Source organism: Leptinotarsa decemlineata, unplaced genomic scaffold (assembly GCF_025532065.1).
Source record: "Leptinotarsa decemlineata unplaced genomic scaffold, Ldec_3_MD MMD2_tig00026345_RagTag_RagTag, whole genome shotgun sequence".
In the NCBI taxonomy this organism is placed as follows: Eukaryota; Metazoa; Arthropoda; class Insecta; order Coleoptera; family Chrysomelidae; genus Leptinotarsa; species Leptinotarsa decemlineata.
In genome coordinates this window covers 486158-508935 of record NW_027412696.1, presented here as the reverse complement: position 1 = coordinate 508935, position 22778 = coordinate 486158, and the positions used below count along the sequence as shown (strand labels likewise).

Sequence of the window (22778 nt, the reverse complement as noted above, 5' to 3'; positions counted from 1 at the left end):
AGATTGAAGAAGCTGTTTTAAATGAGAATGAAGTAAATCCTCATACCAGTACTCGGAAAATAGCTGAAGAACTGAATATTACCCATGTCATAGTGTGGCAGATTTTAAGAGCCCAGCAGCTATATCCCTATCACATGCAACGTGTGCAAGCTCTATTGCCCAGAGATTTGCCTGTAAGACTAGCTTTTTCTAATTGGTTACGCGTTAAAATAAGAAGAAATCCAGGTCTCCTAAGTCGAATATTGTTTACAGATGAAGCTTGTTTTTCTCGCAATTCAATTATTAACTTCCACAACAATCACATTTGGGCCGAAAACAATCCACACGCCTTGATAGAAAATACTTTTCAAGAACAGTTTTCTTTTAATATTTGGGTTGGAATTGTCGGTGACCATTTCATTGGGCCTCACTTCCTTCCACCTAGACTTAATGGAGAAGAATACCGAAGGTTTTTAGAATTTGTTTTACCTGGACTTTTAGATGAAATTCCAGTCATGGAAAGATTCCGTATGTGGTACATGCACGATGGTGCTCCACCACACTTTAGTGTAGTGGCACGGCAATTTTTGGATGAAAATTACCATAATCGCTGGATTGGGAGAACAGGCCCACACCCATTGCCACCTCGCTCGCCCGAACTGAATCCTTTAGATTATTTTATCTGGGTACACCTTAAAGCGTTGGTAAATAAAACTGCTATTCAAAGTGAAGAGGATTTAAGGAATAAAATCATCAATTCATGTGACATAATAAAAAATACGCCAGGTATTTTCAGAAGAGTACGAAATTCAATGATGCAGCGGCTAGACTGTTGTATTGAAGCCTAAGGAGGCCATTTCCAACACTTAATTTAGTGTAACTCGTTAGTCTAGATGTTAATGTTATTTAATATTTGTTGTTATTGTTACATAATTAGTAATAAAAAAATGTAAAAATAATAAGTCCCAAAAGAAACATTTAATTCCCCATATTATTCCTTGTGAGGTCCAGGGATATGCAATTAGGTCGACTTTTTTTTCGAAAAAAATTCAAGACACAAAAAAGTTGTATTTTTTAGTGCTTAATCAAATCATAAAATCAAAGAAATCATAAAAATCGCACAAAAGTCAGTGGCGTACATTTTCAACTCAAAAATATTCGTTCAAATCCCGCTCGAGACGCCGCTGGACTTAATATATTGAATCACGTTCGGGCTAAATTAGCTCCTCAATTTTATAAATACCATTGCCAAATTACAACTGAAATTAGGTAAAGGATATTTAATATATTTACGAATAACTTTTTTTAATTTTTATTTTAACACCCTGTATCTTGAGAACGAAGGATTTGCGGACCCATGGTTATATGAACATTTCGTCTTGAAATAACCTAAAGAATCGTCTGTTGAATTTATGGTACATACTTGAATAACACCCTGTATAGTGGTTGTCTTCACTATTTCAGCGTATAGTTAGTTGCTATTGGTAAATATTTTTCGTTCAACATATATCACTTACTATTGACAATTGTTCTCAGGCTACTTTCAGACTTGCCACTTTTTTTAAGGGCAAAACACAAGCACTACAGGAAAATTCTCAAGGCGCTCAGCGGTGCCTGTGCGAAAGTAGTGATTCACATTTGATTTGAATCGCTGGAGATTAAATCCATTTGGAGAAACGTTCTCAGGAAGTTTATTCCACATAAACGCCGTTCTCCAAATGAAAGAGTTATTAAACAGTGAAGTTCGAGGTGTACGGAGTTGAACCTCAAAACGATGAGTAGCCACAGTCCGTCGCGTATTTCTGATATGTACCGCTCTTGGTGGAACCAAATGTGCCAAATCACTTAAACACTTCCCGTGAAAGTAACTATAGAAGAGACACAAATCTCCAACCTTTCTTCGATGTACCAGACTATCAAGGTTGCAAGTGATGTTCGCGTGTCCAATACTACAATAATAAATAATTATTAATTATCTTCTATAATATATCACGATTATAGTATATTCCGTATTGTCTGAGAGTGAAAGACTTTCAAGAATGCAACCATGCCGGTACATCAAAGAAAGCAACATAGTCGTGTCAAGCAAGTGGCACTGCAATTCATCCACAAAGTCACTGTGACATTTCTACCCGCTATGGCTCTTGAGGACGCCGCTAACGAACCATTAAAAAAGTGACTTGCGACAAACTACATCAAAAGAGGCGGCCGACGGTTTTTCTCATATTGCGTTAAGGATATTATTAAAAGGCGTCGGACTGGGGGTATTCATATGAATTTTCCAATGATGTATTCTGTATGATGCGAAGATTATTGAAATATCGTGAACACTAATGTTGTTCAAATATTTTATTTTCAGAAGGACAATTTATATTTGAAAGAGTTTTTTATTTAGGATTGTTACCTTCTACAGATCTATAAAATGATCTGAATATTAAATTTGAAAATAAATACAACTGTAGAAAGGGCCAAAAATTACTTTTTGAAAAGTCAGTAACTTGAATTTATAAAATGTGTATCATCTGGTGACGTTTTGAAGACTATCCATTTTCATTATTCAACATATTTAAATCAAAACATTATAATTTGTAGTTATGTAAATAAATTTGATATTATTGTTATTGATACTGATAATATCAAATTGATCTTAGGTGAGATAATGAGGATGGATAACGCATTTGAAACGTCACCAAATAAGTATACAAATAGAATAGATTTTTGCAGTTAGAAATTTGAACATCTGAATTTCGGGTTGAACCGCGTTCAAAGTTTTGTATTGTTCGACGTTTCAGCTTCTACTTTGGAGCCATTTTCAAGAAGTAGAAAAGTGTGGCAGTGCTGAGAGAAGGGTTTTGTGATTTGACACCGGGGCCTTAACCTGTCTCGTCGCACATTTGCTACACGACGTTTCGTCTTCCGGCCACCATCATCAACTTTATTTTTTCTTATAGGCGCTACATTGAATTTTTTCTGTTTTGAATAGAACCAGATTTAACTTTTTAAATGATGCATCATAAGTTATCATTTTTTTAAAAAAAATTGAAGATATTGAAAAAAATTAATTATTATCATGATAGGCTTTGACTTTGATGTTTCTAATTTTCACACTCAATTTGTCGCACACTCAATTACATTTTGTTATTTTACAAGTCATTGAATTTTTGGCCAAAAATGGCTTTTACGAATGAAGAAACAAGAGATATGATAACAAATTATTTACAAATACAATAGAAACAGTGTTAGAACATCGGAAATGTATTTAAACTTGTATCCCGAAGAACGACAACCACATCGAACTATGTTCAAGTTATTGGATAAAAATCTCACTGAGTTTGGTTCGTTTAAAAAGCCGGAAGACGAAATGTCGGATAGCAAATCTGAGAACACTATTATGTAGTAGACAAAAAAGTGGTAATGTGGAAGTGCAATTTATTTTGGAATCCTTCGAAAAATAAAGCCAGAAAAAATAAAAACTATTTTCCGAAATTTATTTTTTTTCCGGATATACTCGGCATTTCAGAACTTTCTCAACGTCATATTGTTAGTCAGGTAAATGCGCAACTTTGTTCCAATTTAACCATCTTCGTATATCTCATACTTTCCGAGATCCCAATGGTGAGGATCGAATTTGAAACACCCTGTATAGGCTCTGAGAGTCACCTATAATTCAAGAATTTTATCATTTTATCGATTTGAAGGAAATATTGCTGTAAAACTCTATTTTAGTTATATTTTTTATTTAGTTATGAATATATACAATCAAGAAAGGTTAATAATGCAGTCAAGCTGCTGGAAAATAATTCCATGAAAATCAAAAGATAAAATGTTTACGGTTCACCTTATCATATTATTTTTGAAATCATTATTATTTTTTGTTTCATTACCTTTCCAAAATACAAAGGTTGAGTGAGGAAGCTTTCACTTTTATTTTTTGGGTATTAATGTTTTCCCTGTAACTAAACGGGATTCTTTCACTGCGCAAATGCAGTTGGGGATAACTCATACATGCGCGGGAGAAGAGGAGAAGAATACCGCCATTTTTTGCTCAGCAATAAAATCCGGACTCCGCTTTTCAAAGTATTTTTTCCGCATTTTTGTGATTAGTCTATTTGCTATATGTGTAAAAATCGAAACTTTACGTTCTCTTGGAAAACATGAAATTACCTATAAAACAGTTTTTTACTATTCTATATGCTTTCCAAGCATTTAAATGATGACCTTTCCACAATACGATGATTTGAAATCATTCATTGTAAATCACTGTCACGCATTAGAGACTGTAGAATTTTCTTCTTCTTTAAAATCACGTCTAATAGTCAATTACATTGCAAGACTGAAAACAAAACCAAAGGTTCTAATTCATTTCAGTTGAAACCGCGTCAGGCAAACACGTTTTTTGTAAATGCAAAGAAAAGCACCACTTATTCATGTACATTCTGTAAATCAACTGATCACTTCATTTATAAATGCCCTCAGTTCCAAAATAAATCACCACAAGAACGTCTAAGCCTTGCCCACGCTAACAAATGGTGTTTAACTGCCTCTCAGATCGTCATACCTCTGAGATGTGCCGTTCGCAATCTAACTGTCGATCCTGTTTCGCAAGACATCACACAATGATATGCATAAATACGTCACGTAATAATCAACCCACCAGTGTTGTAAGTCCGCAAAATCCCAATAATTCCATTTACAATCCGCAGTTCAATTCTGCAACGAATAATTCCCAATATTATCCGCAAAACTTGCACACCACTGACAGTCTTTTCGCCTCTAGTGCTCCATTAATCGGAGCAAAGCCTCAATCCGCTCATGTTTCGCGAATAGACAGTCTTCCTCCGCAAACGAGTCCCCTCAATACGCAATTCAACAATGGCTCCTTACCCCGAGCACACCCCACTTCAGATGTTAATTTTTCATTACCGCACGCGCAAGCTAGTCTGGTTCACATGTACTCGATTTAGCTCTTTTTGGTGACATTTTTCAGCCCTATCCAAAAATTACGACCAAGGTGTCATTCGATTCGTATTTTTGCCTAAAAAGTTTCAGGGAAGGTCCGATAAAAATTACAAAAGTTATAAACAATTAAGTGAAAAAAAAATTGGGCTTTAGTTTTTTCTTATTATCTCGGAAAATTTTCAAAATTTTGGAAATTTGAAAAAAGATTTGAAAAGATCAATGAAATTGCGTAAAAAAAGTCCCGACTCCCGAAACTGTATCTCGATTATTTATAATTTTTACAGAGCCCTGAAAATAGAGCCAAAAGCGGGTAGTCTGGCTTCCGCGCGCCTTTCGTCACTCTGACATAAAAACAAAAAAATTATTTAAACATATTAAATGTAAATATTAAGGAATGAAAAAATTCATTAATGTTGGGATGCATCAATAAACAATAATCCGCAGTCAAAAAATGTTTATCCCAATTTTAACGTTAATTATAAATTTGTTAATTAATAACTTTTTCTAAATTGAAAGTTAATATAAAAATCCCTTTAATTATTAAATTAAAACCCTGGCATTTTTTTCCTTTGGTGAAGTTATCCTTAATAGGCAAAAAAATAGATTACCGTTGCCAAAATAAAAAAAATTGTCATTTTCCATTTTTTTATTAACAATTGAAAATTATAATTTTATAAAAAATACATTACAATTTTTTTTTATTTTTTATTGTTTCAATGTCTCATGGCTAAAAACTAATCAATAATATTTTTTTAAATTTTTTTACAGCTATTGTTAAATTTATTATAAACAAATACATTGTTTATAAGCAATTCGAAATTTTTTTTTCATTATGTTAATTGAAAAAAAACATGATTTTTAGAAAAAAATGGTTTCTTGAAAAAAATTTTTGTTGCTAAAAAATGCGTTTGTTAATTAACAATCGTTTTTTGCAACAAAATATTAAAATTAAGGGACTGTTTTTTTTTAAATCATAAATTCTGCTGTTCTTCAAGGTTTTGAAAAAACTTTTTTTTTAATTCTTTTTTTAATCGTTTATTAAAAAAATTGTTACAAATAAATTATTTTTTAAATTTTTTTTCAATACTTTGTTCTATAATAAAAGTAACTATGTGTTTTTTTTTAAATTTATTCTATTTTTTATGAAACTTTCAATATTGTGATACCTTGATACTTGTCTTTATCATTCGCTCCTTCGCTTTTATAATAACTTTTAAACTATTGCGTTATGATAAATATGCTTCAAGTCTTTTCTGAAAAGATCAATGAATTTGCGTAAAAAAAGTCTCGACTCCCGAAACTGTATCTCGATTATTTATAATTTTTACAGAGCCCTGAAAATAGAGCCAAAAGCGGGTAGTCTGGCTTCCGCGCGCCTTACGTCACTCTGACATAAAAACAAAAAAAATTATTTAAACATATTAAATGTAAATATTAAGGAATGAAAAAATTCATGTTATGTTGGGATACATCAATAAACAATAATCCGCAGTCAAAAAATTTGTATCCCAATTTTAACGTTAATTATAAATTTGTTAATTGATAATTTTTTCTGAATTGAAAGTTAATATAAAAATCCCTATAATAAACTAAAACCCTGGCATTTTTTTCCTTTGGTGAAGTTATCCTTGATAGGCAAAAAAATAGATTACCGTTGCCAAAATAGAAAAAATTGTTATTTTCTATTTTTTTATTGACAATTGAAAATTATAATTTTATAAAAAATACATTACAATTTTTTTTCTAATTTTTTATTGTTTCAATGTCTCATGGCTAAAAACTAATTAATATTTTAAAAATTTTTTTTACAGCTATTGTTAATAAATTTATTATAAACAAATACATTGTTTATAATTAAGAGATATTAAGAAAAAACTAAAGCCCCATTTTTTTCTCACTTAATTGTTTATAACTTTTGTAATTTTTATCGGCGCGTTTTCGGACCTTTCCTTAAACTTTCTAGGCAAAAATACGAATCGAATGACACCTTGGTCGTAATTTTTGGACAGGGCTGAAAAATGTTACAAAAAAAGTACATGTGAACTAGACTAAGTAAAACAAAATATTTCTTTACAAATGCAAAACCCCCAGCCGCCTACAAATTTCTGTGGAATCGCTTCATCTCGTTCTGGTGTATTGCTTTCAACCGCTCTTCTTGAAATTCAGGATTCATTTGGTAATTTTCACAAAGTTCGAGCACTTATTGACAGTGGTTCCGAGACAAATTACATATCAGAAAAGTGTTTTAAAAAAACTACATTTGGCGCGATTCGAATCGTCCTTGAAAAGTCAAGGTTTGAATCAAATGGAGGAATATACTACAAAAGGTGGAGTTTCTTGCTCTATCAAACCGATTGGTACCTCCAACCCAATATTGAATATTGATGCTTACATTTTACCAAAAATATGCACAGATATGCCACCTCGCACTCTGAAACATACGCACCTTGACCATATAAAAAATATATTTCTTGCTGATCCTAAATTTTATGAACCCGGTCCAATAGATTTATTATTAGGTGCCAAAATTTTTGCTCTTATTTTAGTTAACAATCATATTTCCGGGCGAAAGGAATGAACCGATCGCAATAAATACAATTTTCGGTTACGTATTAATCGGGAAATATACGGAGTTGAACTCTTCATCTACTACCGCTACAACTTTATTTTGTTCTACGGCACAAACAGATTTGTTCAACTTGAATAAGACGCTTTTGCACTTCTGGGAAATTGAGGAGATTCCTAGAGAAAAAATGATGTCTCCAGAAAATGAACTCTGCGAGAAAATATTTCGAGAAACACATTCACGTGACGCTACTGGTAGATATATTCTAGAGCTTCCATTCAAAAATATTAATGAACGATGGCATACAGAGTATTTACATACCTTGCAACAAAAGGCGAATAGGCTTGCTCCCTCTTCGCATCTTCCCAAACTTGGTACTTTAGTAATAATAAAGCAAGATAATGTTTCTCCTTCGAAATGGAATCTTGCCAGAATTACAGCTATGCACCCTGGTGCAGATGATATTTGTCGCGTTGCTACGATCCGCATTGCAGATGGTAGTGAATTCAAACGACCTCTGGTAAAGTTATGCCCTCTACCAGAAGTTGAAATTTCGCATTAAAAAGGGTCAAATACCCCTTTTTGGGTGACCGGAATGTTTACGGTTCACCTTATCATATTATTTTTGAAATCATTATTATTTTTTGTTTCATTACCTTTCCAAAATGCAAAGGTTGAGTGAGGAAGTTTTCACTTTTATTTTTTGGGTATTAATGTTTTCTCTGTAACTAAACGGGATTCTTTCACCGCGCAAATGCAGTTGGGGAAAACTCAGACATGCGCGGGAGAAGAATACCGCCATTTTTCGCTCAGCAATAAAATCCGGACACCGCTTTTCAAAGTATTTTTTCCGCATTTTTGTGATTAGTCTATATGTGTAAAAATCTAAACTCTAGAGTGTTGTGCAGCTGAAGAACGCAAATTCGAAGCCTTGTGAACATCCTATCCGTCGACAGAACAACAGATGAGTGGACCCAACTGTTCGTCGTCATTTTGCATTGATTGGGAGTGATCTCCCTGGTCCTTTAATTATCTATTCTGATCATTCCCATATTGATTTTAATTTAAGTGCCACCGGTAGACAGCTGTTTCAGCCTATTGGGCATCGTCAATACAGGGCAGGCGGTCCTCGATTGAAGACAACATGTGAAGATCCAAGAAGAGTGCTTGATAAAAATATTTGTGTAAACGCTAGCGAGACATAAGTGGAATCACTTATTGACGTGACACCCAAGTTAGTTTGCCAAATTTTTATGTCGACGTTGGTTGGTCAAACTACCAAAGCTGACATAAACTAGAGCCAACTAAAATCTCACTCAAGAAAAGTACTTGATAAAAATAACTGCGTAAAAGCAAGCGAGACATAAGTGGAACCACCCATTGGTGTGATATCCAAGTCAACTTGCCAAGCTTTTATTATGTCAGTGTTGGTGGTTTTACTAATCAACTGACAACTGCGGTAGCAGAAATTTGGGAAGTTATCCTGGAATGCCATCGGAAAACGAATCCACATGTTTCATGAAATGATATGAAATCAAGAAAGTTTAATGCAGTCAAGCTGCTGGAAAATAATTCCATGAAAATCAATAAATAAATAGATAAGTACTATTCTGCTCATTCTCATACGAATCCACATGTTTCTAGAAATGATATAAAATCGAGAAAGGTAAATGCAGTCATGTTGCTGGAAAATAATTCCATGAAAATCAAAAGATAAATATATAATTACTATTCTGATCACTCCCATATTGATTTCAGTTTATGAGCCACCGGTAGACAGCTGTTTCAGCCTATTGGGCATCGTCAGTACCGGGCAGGCGGTCCTCGACTGAAGACAACATGTGAAGATCCAAGAAGAGTGCTTGATAAAAATATTTGTGTAAACGCTAGCGAGACATAAGTGGAATCACTTATTGACGTGACACCCAAGTTAGTTTGCCAAATTTTTATGTCGACGTTGGTTGGTCAAACTACCAAAGCTGACATAAACTAGAGCCAACTAAAATCTCTCAATGCAGACTTGACTAGTAAATTAACTTTACATTTCAAATTGAGGGAATCGTTGCTTACCGCCAAATATGGGCCTCGCCTTCAGCCAGGATTCAACGATTTTATAAAAGTAATTGAGATGAACTTGAACTAACGTGCTATTTTTAACGCAAAGTCCTTTATACAACCACGTAAATCAACATTTATATCGTTTTCTATGGCAAGAATGGCTAACTTTGTTAATCTTAAGATGGAAATATTGTAGTTGTCGCCACTTCCGCTGCATTCGACTCCACCTCGTTCGCCGCCTCTCTTTCATACGTTAACTTACCCTTTCGCTTGGCACGTACGATTTCGATTGCCTAAGTATCTTTTTACATTTTCCAAATTAATAAAATTGACACTTCCTGTGGCCCCCTTCGTAAGCCGTCTGAGGCCTTGACCTCCACTGCCCCCTTGCCACTGCAGTCCATTTATAACAGGTCAGTCAGTAGCCGGTCGGTTTGACATATTTGCTTTGTTCACTCACTCAAATCGACCACCGTGTTAGTCGGTGGTTAAAGCCGCTGGTTGAATGATCAATTTTCACTTGCTATCCGTCCTAACCCGTGTTAGGAATAACACGTTAAAATGTTAAAGTCTCGTTAGTCCTTAGCTCGCACAAGTTTCGATTTCTGAGAGTTGTCGTTCATAGGGGTGCGACAGCTGATTAATGGAAAAACATATTTCAAAACATATTTTTTAAATTGAATTAGAAGTAAATAATTTGTAGGCATCCCTTAGTTTTAAACATTTAATTCTTACTTCGATTATGAAATGTTTAATAATAAAAATATAAATGCACTGAAAATGAAAAACTGATTTCTTTCATTGTTTAATCTAGCTCATTCTGTTAGTTGGAGGCTTGCTGCGAATACAAAATAGGTATAGGCGAAGTAAATGATATTGTGCACACTTAAAGTTGACGGCACTCTCAAAGGCCAAAAAAACCAATACATAGAAATGAACCGGCAGCGAACTAGTCCATGTGGACTGTAGATTTGGCGTTTCGTATTGGATAATTTTTACTAACCGAGTTTTATGATCGGCTGAAGAGTCATACAATTTATTTTGAAGTTATGTTACGGTGACGAATAGAAATCGGCAATGCGGGGATGGTTATCGCCGTCGTGTTTAGTTTAGGAACTAATCGCGATTTGAGTGTTGAAATTCGATATAGGGGCAGTTATAATTATTTAAAATATTAATCATTGATTTGAAATGTGGCGTCCTTGGACAACTACTAATAGCAATAACGAGTGATAACAACGCAGACTTTTTCCAGTGTAGTGATTCCAATAGCGATGGTGAATAATGCGAAAAAGAGATACCAGTGAATACGATTCGGATGCATTTGAATATTGAAACATAGTAAGTATGTTTCAATGTATATAAGAATCTACATCTCAAGTTTGGTTTCGAGGGAAACAAACTATTACAAGCAACATCAGATTTGACCGAAATTCCTTTCTCAACTGCATGTAAAATAGTCAAAAACAAACCTTTTATGAACGCAAGACGCTATGTGATACAGGATTACCAAAACCTTTAGATGTTCATCTAATAAAATCATTGAAAAAATAATATACGACTGTTACAAAAGCAATGAGATTCCTACAACTAAAATCCTAAGAAAGAAATTGAATACTTCTGGACATAACGTGAGCTGCTGTGACAAAACTCTTCAGAATTGGGTAAAGAAACTAGGATTCAGATTTAAAATAATAAACAAACGTCAAGCAGTTCTGGAAAGCAGAAGAATAGTGGAATTGCGCAACAAATACTTAGAACAAATAACTAAATATAGACAAGAACAACGGCAAATTTTATATTTGGAGGAAACTTGGTATGACACTCACGACAGTAACGAAAGTGTGGACAGATGGTTCGAGAATGTGTACGCCTAACATGCCTGCAAACAAAGGATCGCGACTAATCATTGTGCATTGCTGAGGAAATAAAGGATGGGTTCCGAATTCTTTGAAATTATGTGGAAATAACTTGAGGACTGCAATGTTGACCATCATAAGAACATGGAAGCTAATATTTTCGAGAAATGGTGTGATCCCAAATTCAGATGCGAATAGTGTAATAGTTCGCGATTGCTCATCAAATAACCGAATTGAAATTCGAGGAAAGATGAAATACAATGATTTTTAATGGACAACAATTTGTATTTTGAAGATTACTATACTAAAAACCAACTACTTGAAGTTTTACAGACACAAACATTTGAAAAAGTGTATGTCCTTGAGAGTATTGCTGAAAAAAAAGTTTAAAATATGTTCAAAATATGTTTTTTTCGGTAACTAGCTGTCGCACCCCTACTCAGAAGTAGAAACGTGTGCGAGCTAAGGACTAACGAGGTCTTACCTTTTAACGTGTGATTCCTAACACGGGTTGGACGATAGCAAGTGAAAATCGAGCGTTCAGCCTGGGGCTCGAACCATCGACTCACACATCGGCCGATTGACTGAGTGAACAAAGCACCCACGTCGAACCGCCCGGTTACCTACCGGGCTACATACCGAAAGTATGGACACACCATATTGAGACTTCCCTCCTGTTTTTGTGTTTTCAATTCGATCGAGTTATTTGGGAAAAATTGAAACAAAGCATCAGGCGTAAAAATGATTTTCCAAAATGTAATAAGAAGTTAATAGAGCTAATTGAAGAAGAAGTATCTAATATCAAGAAGACTGGCAGAAAAGGATTAAAAAAGTAGTTTTAGTTGAAAAAGACTATATGGAGATTGGCCACTTCCATATTAATGGTGGAAACAAATCCATTATTGATTTAAATGACGACAGAATGAAACAAATGAAACAGAACAGAGAATATGGAAGAGGAATTATCATAAATTTCCGAAGAAAGTTAGTGACGTGTTTTTGAAGCGATCGATTATATATATATATTATATATATATATATATATATATATATATATATATATATATATATATATATATATATATATATATATAAAAGATAAATAAATAAGTACCATTCTGATCATTCTCATATTGATTTCAATTTAAGAGCCACTGATAGACAGCTGTTTCAGCCTATTGGGCATCGTCAGTACCGGGCAGGCGGTCCTCAATTGAAGACAAAATGTGAAAAACCAAGAAAAGTACTTTATAGAACTAACTGCGTAAACGCAAGCGAGACAACCACCTGTTGGTGGTTCCACTTATGTCTCGCTTGTGAGACAACCACCTATTTGGTTCCACTTATGTCTCCCTTGCGTTTACGCAGTTATTTCTATTAAGTACTTTTCTTGGCTTTTCAAATTTTGTCTTCAATCGAGGACCGAGGATCGAGGATATATCTATCCTTGATAGAGTCTTCAGACTTGTTTTGATTTGAGATAAGATGAAAAATTTCTACTTACCATCGGTCAGTGTTCAAAATTCGCAGTTAATGATATTTGATCTGGAAAAAAAATGACCACATACTCGATAATTAAACACTCAACGCCACCAAATTTCCATTGTTTCCACATTGATTTTAACCAAATCTCTAGTTTAACTGATTGGACGACTATCAATTGAGTTGCCTGAATCTCACAAGTTGAGTTAACTGGTGTCTCCACTTGATTGAGCCGGTTACTTCAACGAAAACAAATGGCCGCTATAAGTGAATCAAAATAATTCACTTTCGTGGAGTGTGGAAAATAGACAGAATGCGTATTATATAATGAAGATGATACCAGAGTCAATATGCTGTATCCATGATCCAAGCGACTAGAATATTTCCCTACCCATACGGTGACCCCGTATCCTTGTCAAATGGTCGAAGATCTAGATAACTTTTGGGAAAGAAAGTTTTTGGCTTTCTACTACTTCATCTTGATACAAAAAAAGAAGGATGAGGGAGTCTGATTTTTATTCCACAACGAATGTTTGAAATACAAACTGAGTAGAGAAAAGTATCTTCTGTATAATTCAGTGTTCATATAGAAGTATTTGTTTCGAAATAATTTTTTCTTTCGTATAATTCAATGTTTATATGAAAGTAGCTGTTTCAGGAGAACTTTCTTTCAGTTTGTGTCTGAAAGTTACTTCTTTGCATGATCTACACATCCATGTATAGAGTTACTTCCTTTCTTTGGAAGACTCCCTCATCCTTCTTTTTTTTTTTGTATCCAGATGGAGTAGTAGAAAGCTAAAAACTTTCTTTCCCAAAAATTAATCATTCCTAAAAAATATAACCCCTTCAATTCATCTAGATAACTGTTCTGCCACTTCCAACATTCGAGTTATCAATTGCAGGAAGTTTTCTATCATAATTCATAGGATGCCACAATTTCTATGAGTTGATTTCAATCCTATTCATTTAATCATATGTTCACCAAACCCATGTCATGAAGCCATGGTACAGTTAAAATGTATTACAATTTTCAAACTGTTGTCATCTAGGTTTCTAGGCTAAGTCACTTGAGTTCTTATTCTACTACACATTTGAATCAGCCGTACTACTTCTGAGAATACTACACCTACGATTGGGGAAAAGATTCAGGGTAAATTTTATTATTTGAATATATTGTGAATTGCTCAATTGATATTGAGTTTATGCATCTGTTTGGCTCCACCCTCTGCTATTGCTAAAATAACCCATGACCTTAGTATTTGACATTCGTATTGAAGTTACTTCCTCTTAACCTTCCGCGACTAACATTGGTCTCAGAGACTGACTCACAAAAAAATGTTTTTAATAATTATGAGTTGAAGCATTTTATGGTAAGGGTAGGGTATAAAAAGACATATAGAGTATGTTGAATAATTATTGAAAATATACAGAAACAGATGACCCAACTTTAAGTAGTAAAAACTAGAAATATATTTTTTTTGTAAAAATGGAAAGCAATATATATTCAACTCAAACGTTAAACACAATTGTCAGAATTGGCAGAAACTGAAATTTTGTTGTTAAAGTTCATCAAATTTTTCGACGCATTCCCTTCATGTGGGGGTCAGATATTCCAAATACATCCAAACAAATTTATTGTACCTATGACAGGTAAATGTAGTATTCATACTTTTTTTGGTAGAACAGTAAAAACAACGTCCATTTGCAGGATATGTAGGAGTTTGATTTTCATCAATAGTGTAGGTTTTTTGTATTCTCAATTTAGTTGTTCTGAGAAGACCATTAGAGTTGACACGCTTTTTAACATGAGCTTCTACCAATTGATATCCAAGATCTTCTATAAATGATTTTCTTGGAATCGGAGGTTTATCTTTATTGTTTTTATTTTGGTATATTTTATAGGAGTTAATAGAAGCAATGTTCAATGCACCATTCAAAATTACTATAGGCCAACGCCTTGTATTTCTTGAACGATCGTAAGCTGCACATAATTTGTCAACGGTGTCCACTCCACCTTTTGTACGATTGTAGTCAATTATAATTTATGTTTTATTTGTTTCATTATCAAGCGTATCATCTTTCCTGTGCCAGGTCGAGAGGAGAAATATTTTTATTTTATTTTTTCGGAATGTACGACAGTAAGGTACACTTCTTGATACCCGAATATAGTTGTTCCTTCAGGTCTCTGTAACTTTGTACCTGTAACTTTCAGCCCATGATCATTCAATAGTTTATAAGCTAAGGCAGTAGTAATAAAAAAATATCCGTAGTAACATTACGGTCTGAGCCCCATATGGGTTGGCATAACCTTGGCACTAGTGAAATATTGGACGTGTCTAAACTGTATGTACCCACTGGGTGTCTACTACAATAGATATCCATTTTTGCATCTACTAGAGAATATACTTGCAACCCATATTTGTTGGGTTTAGATGGAATATAGACTCTGAATCCACAGAGGCCTCTAAATGACCACAAAATTTCATCCACAATTGCATACTTTGACAGCGTAAAATATTTGGGTAAATTTTCATTCAGTTCATCAAAACGTTCTCTTACTGCTGCTAGTTTATCTAATTTTATCTCCTCTGATCTTGTTGTAACATCGTCCATTCGGATATTTTGCAGTAAATACTTAAACCTTTCAAGTGACATTTTCAATCTAAAAATCACTATTCCCATGCCATTGGTTCTGAAAAGATCGCGTATATTTTGGCGACCACTCTTTAACTTTCCAGCAATCTAAAGTAGCCCAACCAGGGCTTTCAGTTCATCAATATTATTGAGCCTGGCTATTCTATATTATTTGGAATATTGTTTTCTTTCTATTTGTCGGTTAGTGTTGACGACAATTATTTCTAACATGGTGTCAGTGATAAATGAACTCCATTGGAAATAAAACAAGGGATACGAACAGCCCTGTTGGTTTCGGGTTCTATAGCAGCAACTTCCTCTAAATCATCGTCGGATATTTCTTACTCGGTATCCGAGTATTTCTCGTCCTGGTCTTCTAACTCATCTCCTTCTGGGCTACCGTCACTGTCTTCAGCTATTTCTATATCGCTATTTACCTTTTCAAGTAGCCATTGAAGTCTTCTGACTTCTTTCTCGTAACACCTTGAATACACTTTTATCTGAAACTTTAACCAACTATTGAGAAGAGTAAAATATTTCTAAGAAATAATTTTTCAACTTACCACTTCAATATCTCAAAACAATAACGGGACAACTAACATAGGTCTTCGAGACGGATCACGTAAAAATCACAAAAAAAGACAAACAGTCCCAACACCAACCTTCCCCACCTCAGCAGACACTGATCAGTTAAGAAGGTACTCCGATATTCTGTGAAGGTACTGATACCGTATGGATGTAAACACAAGTAAGTTCACTCTCCGCCATATTTGGGTCAAGATTTCCCACCTCGAATTTTATGCTCAGCCTACAGCGCAACCGACTGAATCTGATACATTTACCAAGTGAGACAAGTTGAGGCATGGAATATTATTACAGAGTGAGGTCGTTATAAGTGGTGGTTTTGTATTTGTGAAAAATTTGTGTCTAGTTTCAAAATGAACAAGTGTCGAGCTATGGGTTGCTCGTCGGAGATGTCGGCGTTAATTTTTTTCGATTTCCAATTGACGAAAAAAGAAATGTTTTTCTAGTATTTATGATGTAAGATCGAAGGAATGAACATATAACGAAAATCATAAAATACATTGTTATAGACTATATATAGTGAGGTCATTAATATGCAAACAATTTTTTTATGAAATTAATTTGATGAAATTGAACTTTACGAATAGTATATGCCTCACAAGTAATGATATAAAATGACAACAAAACAATCGGAGTTACACTGGAAATCCACAAAGAAAAATAATTGTTGAACCACATCAAGTTTTTGATTTGGCTAGTATGTATCTGTAAGAGAAATATTACTTCCATTGAAATCTCTGCAAAACTAAAGTATCAAATGTATATTCAAATAACCTTTTTTGGAGCCTACTTTCCATTCATATGTGTCAAATAATCTACTATAAATAGCAAATATGTCTATTCTTACATTCTGTCATGAATAACAAAAAACATTAGAATTTCATTCGATTGACACACTTCATAATTAGCACACTAGGCAACCAACCCAAAACTAAGAAATCTGTATTTTATACTGAAATTTTGATCAACAACAACCAACCCAATGATATAAAAAAGTTATTTCAGAAAAACGATTCAAAACCAAACGAAATAAACGTTTGCTAAACTACCTCTTTTTGTCTCTCATCAAATTCTGTTTCTATTCAATACCATTTGTTGATTACTTTTTTACGAATTCATCCACATCAATACTGAATATAAAAAGTATTTTGAATGAAGCTGTTAGGCAATTATCAAAAATTGGATTGAAAGTTAGGGGTATCATTTCAGATTTAGGTTTTAATTTTGCTAAACTTGCCAGAAAAGATGTCAAAGTGACTGATGTAGAGCAGCCACATTTCTTAGTTGATAAGAAAAAAAATATTTTACTTTTTTGATACTTCTCATCTGCTGAAATGTAGCAGATACCTTTTTTTCGATGACTTTTTGAAATTTGATGAATATACAACGAACAAAAGTCACCTTGAACAACTTTACAACTTGTATAAGGAAAGGCAATATAGACTAGCACCCAAACTTACTGATTCTCATTTATTTCCAAATAACTTTTAAAGGATGAAGGTTAAATTAGCCAGTCAAGTTTTCAGTCATTCGGTAGCTACAGCGATGAATACTTATGCCGGTTTCAATCAGATACCATCAGCAGCAATAGGGACGGCTACATTCATTGAAAAAATGGATTAACTGTTTGATATTTGGAATTCAAATCGATTTGACAATGTCAAACATTTCAATAAACCTTTTTTCGGAACATCAAAACAATTGAATTTCTGAAAGAAATGAAAATATTTTTCAGCAAATTAACTGTAATATAAAAAAAACAAAAAACACGACTGAACGAATGAGATTCATCGAGGGGTGGCAGATAACAATTTCGGCATTTCTGCAACTTTGGGAAAACCTACATAGTGAAGGACACTCCTACATATTGACGAGGAATACAAATCAGGACTGGGTGAAAAATTATTTTGGTTAATTGAGAAATACTTGTGGAAATGCCAGAAACCCAACTCCTGTTCAAATTACCAGAGCTGTTGGTTGGTAGCCGGGCGGTTCGACGTGTGTGCTTTGTTCACTCAGTCAATGGGCCGATGTGTGAGTCGATGGTTCAAGCCCCAGGCGGAACGCTCGATTTCCACTTGCTATCGTCCAAGCCGTGTTAGGAATCACACGTTGAAAGTAAAGACCTCGTTAATCCTTAGCTCGCACAAGTTTCGTTCGTAGGGGTGCGATAGCTGGTTAACGGAAAAACATATTTTGAACATAATTTTTGAAGACATTTTTCACACTGTTAGAAGGAATCAACTATTTAGAAGATACTAGTGAGATTGTAACTAATATTACAGATGGTGACATAAATAGAATAAAAATTCTTGTGGAAGTTCCAAAAAACCTTTGAGAGTAGAGACAAATTATTATAGAACTCTAGCCATTCCCGAAAGCAACACCTTGGACTATGTTCGTGATTATCTTTTGAAAAAATGTTTGAAAAAACATTCATGTAAAGTATGTACAAATTTTGCCACGGCGGCTAGTAACACACCGACTGAAACAACAAATAACAAATGTATATAGTTATTTCAAGGCATACGGTAACACAGAAGCCAAACAGTTTGGAAGCTTATATATGCCTCCAGATTCATTTTTACAAAGTATCAGTCATCTACAGACAGAATTTCCTTATCATTTTTATAGTTCATGTGCCACGCAATCAGTGGCAACCAGCTCAAAACAATGTTTTCAAAAATCAACATTTCTCACTTGTGTGATAATTTTCCTTAGGATTATTTATTTTTTCTTTTTCACAAGGGTAAGAATTTATTATACTTTGAAATTTGCCAATACAAATTTGAAAACAAATGTTAAAAAAAAGTCAAAAACTCATCATTCTGAAATACCTTTAGAATAGATTAGCATAAGTTTTTGACCTAAATTGTATAATCTTATTTTACAAAATATACGTTTATTTCACCACCTTGTCTTATCAATTCCTAAACACTTCACAATCATATGAGACATTTATTGTGAGCTCCTCGTAGCAATGATGAAGTCAGATCATGGTCACATATTTTTTGATCGAACCTCTTGCAGAGGCGCACAATAGCTCTTAGCCGACACCCTCCTGCCCCGCCACATACTAGCAAAAAATAAAATTTCCACCCGATACATCAAAGACCCCGACCGGGAGTGAATTTACTCGTGTTTACTTCTATACGATGCGGTGCTACGGTGGTAAGTATATACTGAGAGGTTTGTTCTGGTTCTACGAAATTCAGGTTCTAAGAAGTCAGGATCATGCTCAGTTGATATAGTGCAATCTGGTTTATTGAGGATAAGTTCGGATTGATGAATCATCTGTTCAGGTTTCGACTGTCTTGAACCGTCCCGAATCGTTCTTGCTCTCGAGGCTGAACTGTTGAGAACTGTTCCCGTTGCTCATGCGCATTCATGTGGAAATTTGTTTGGGCTATTATCTGGGACGTTTTTTAATTTATTTGATTTAAATAATTGAGGATTGAGGTTAGATCACATTTGAACTGACTACAAGGATACGCTACATAACAAAATGGACATGATCAACAGTATTTTCTCGTCATCATCTCTTCATATATACGATAGGTGGCACAGTGGTCTCCTCAAAATGCGTTCTGATTTAACCAAGTGTCCGAGACTATTTCGGACTGTTTGAGATTTTTTGTTTGTACGCATCAGGTTTGTTCTGGTTTTAACATCCGAAACTGTTTGGAAACAGCGCAAAACACTCCCGTCATCACGTCCTCCACGTTTTGTGGAGGACGTGAGAAAAACAGTTGGTTGGCTACACTGCAATGCTCTTGGTTACTCTTGGTCACGTATGAAATTTCATTAATACATCATTTTTCTACAAAATTATTCGTAGGTCCACTTCTGTATCTTGGCCCAACTTTTTTTGATCACCTTATTGTTCGGACAAAATGAAGTTTTTGAGGGAAACATTGCCGTTATAGAACTAAGTCAAAAGCACTTAACCAAATATCTTCTTTTGACGAGTAAATTCACCATTCATTTACTAACTCTGAGGCTGAGGCTGATGCGTCGAGTACTTCGTTTAATGGTTTGTTTGAACAAAAATGTAATGTTCGGCTCGATTTTTTTCAATATGCTTATTTAACTAGACGTTAAACTATACTTTTAGTATATTATATATACTTTCTAGTTATGATAATTTTCAGAATACTATGTGGAGATCAATCACCTGCCTCTTTCCATTCATCATTACGATATTGGCAATGCCAAAGGGAAACGACCCTCACCCGTGCCCTGGACCAGCAGAAAAAGGCCCCTGTAATAGAAACTTATATAAATGGGCTTTCGACCATGACAGGAAAGAGTGTTTAATGTTTATATGGGGTGGATGTGCAGGGAATGAATGGAACAGATTTGAAACAGAAAGACACTGTCAAAACAGATGTATAGGTCTCGGAAGTGAGTATTAATATTTAAAATATTATCAATCAGTAACAGTATCTGTTGTAACACCCAAAAATTCACAAGTATCTGTAGTAGACTCAGATATTTTTATCTGTACTAAGAATTCCAACCACTCACCTTCCATTTGTTCTTTTACTGTTTTTTATATTCATGGCGTACGCTTTTGCTTGTCGATATTTTAGGGGAAGCAGTTGACCCATGAAATTAAAGTAAGTTCTTCTGTATATATGAACTTTACAAATAATTATCAATCATTAGAACAGTATCACAACATGTCTTCTAGCTTTTTATCAAAAAATGAATTGTCATCTCCACGATGAATATCGGTGGTCGAAGTGGTGATGGCCTAGAAAGACTACATCAAATTTATTAGCTTATATCAGCATAAGAGTGGATAATGAATATTTCCAATACATTTGTCACTTTTCATTTCTCACAACGGACTCAATATTCCCGGAGCTTAGGTACCACCTCGTCAATACCGTGGAAGTGCCCTAGGTGGCACTAGACACTCCATAGAGTCGCGTCGTGTCGATGGATATAAACTGAGAGCGCATATGCCGATATGTCGACAGCAAGTCTATCAGGGTCTCGAACGTCTCGCGGCAGGCCCTACATCTGGTATCTTGAAGCTCTATACCTATCATGTGATTACGGAAGACTGAAGCATTGAAGACACCATCATGGCATGCTTTGATGGCACCTCAATTTTCGATTTTAGCCCACTCGACCTGAGCAATGCAAATAAGTGCTTTGGTAAGACGAGGTCTTGAATTTCAAAGTTTCAACTCGGTGTCAACGTTGTGATCACCTCATTGAGTGTCGAAAACTGAACCAAGTTTTTAGCTTGATCAACTGAGAGAAATACTTCAATTTCTGCCCTTCAATGGTCGCGGATCCTGCCGAGAAGAGGGATCTGAATTCCTGATGACTTAATAGCTCCATTTGGTCACAATCTTTCATACAGACACTCCAAATTCAAAAGTCGTCATTATGTGGCCGCATTATTGAATGTAGAAGAAAATAGTCACAAAAAAGAATATTGTGGGCCCATTCCATTAATCAAAAGAGGGCAAATCTGGGAGACTTTCATCATCTTTTCAACGAGCTGAAAGAATACGAGGAGAAAATTTGCCGAATGACTCTAGGCAAATTTTCAGTACTTCTGGATATTCTAGAGCCTGCCTTAACAAGCAACTCAATTTTTCCTCGTCCATTTTCATAGGTACCGTCTGACACTGTGCTATCAACTGATAGAATAGCAAAACAAAAAGGCTGAAACTTCCCAGGCACTTTTGGACAAGTTGATGCTGGCAAGCACTGGCCGGCGACGGACGCTCTAGGCTGTGCCGTGCCGGGCTAGTGGGCGGTTGTCCATTCATTTTCATTGTTCCCATCCCGTCAAAATGCGGATAGGATTGGAACAATGAAAATGAATCGACAACCACTCACCGGTCAGCGCTTGCCAGCATCAACTTGTCCAAAAGTGCCTGGGAAGGTGGGAAGTTTTAGTCTTTCTGCTTTGCTATTCCGTCAGTTGACATCACAGTGTCAGACGGTACCTATGAAAATGGACGAGTTGCTTGTTAAGGCAGGCTCTGGAATATCCAGAAATTCTGAAAATTTGCTTGAAGTCATTCGGAAATACTGGAAAAATTTCTCCTCGTCTTCTTTCAGATCGTTGAAAAGATGACGACACTCTCCCAGATTTGCCCTCTTTTGATTAATGGGATGGACCCACAACATTCTTTTTTGTGACTATTTTCTTCTACATTCAATAATGCGGCCACTATAATAACGACTTCTTCGTCAGAACTGCTAATGATACACATGTTTCTGTCACCGCTCGATTTCAAGTAAAATTCCTTCAAAATCGAACAAACAGCACCTTCAGGATGCTGGTTGTAGCTGGACAAGTGGGCGATGCTACTACCCGTCGTCATCAGGCGACGGACAGCGCCGTGCTGTGCTGTGCCGGACAAGTGAGCGATAAGCTTAAACTTGAGTATATAACAGACGCTTATGGATCCAAACCTCTATGGAGATGTATTAGTTTTCGAGTTTCTGTATTGAATAAAAGGTAAAAATGGAACTTTTGGCGTAGAATAAATCCAAAAACAAGCACTTTTTCCAATCACCAGTATTACAATAGTTTTCTCGACCCGCATTTTGCCAACGGTAATAGCCGGAAAGTATTTCTTTTTCAGCAAGCATTTACCGAAACCTACTATGTGGCTACATTGGGA

General features: G+C 35.1%; 1 protein-coding gene across 3 annotated transcripts in view; it reads left to right on the top strand.

The window, feature by feature from the left end:
• axo (axotactin) overlaps positions 1–22778 on the top strand; it is a 99825-nt gene that overhangs the window by 5390 nt on the left and 71657 nt on the right. For all 3 annotated transcript variants that reach the window (XM_074183790.1, XM_074183792.1, XM_074183791.1), the window contains exon 2: positions 20274–20526. In XM_074183790.1, coding sequence (XP_074039891.1) covers positions 20280–20526 — 247 coding nt within the window. In that variant the 5' untranslated portion in view covers positions 20274–20279. The remainder of the gene's footprint in view (positions 1–20273; positions 20527–22778) is intronic.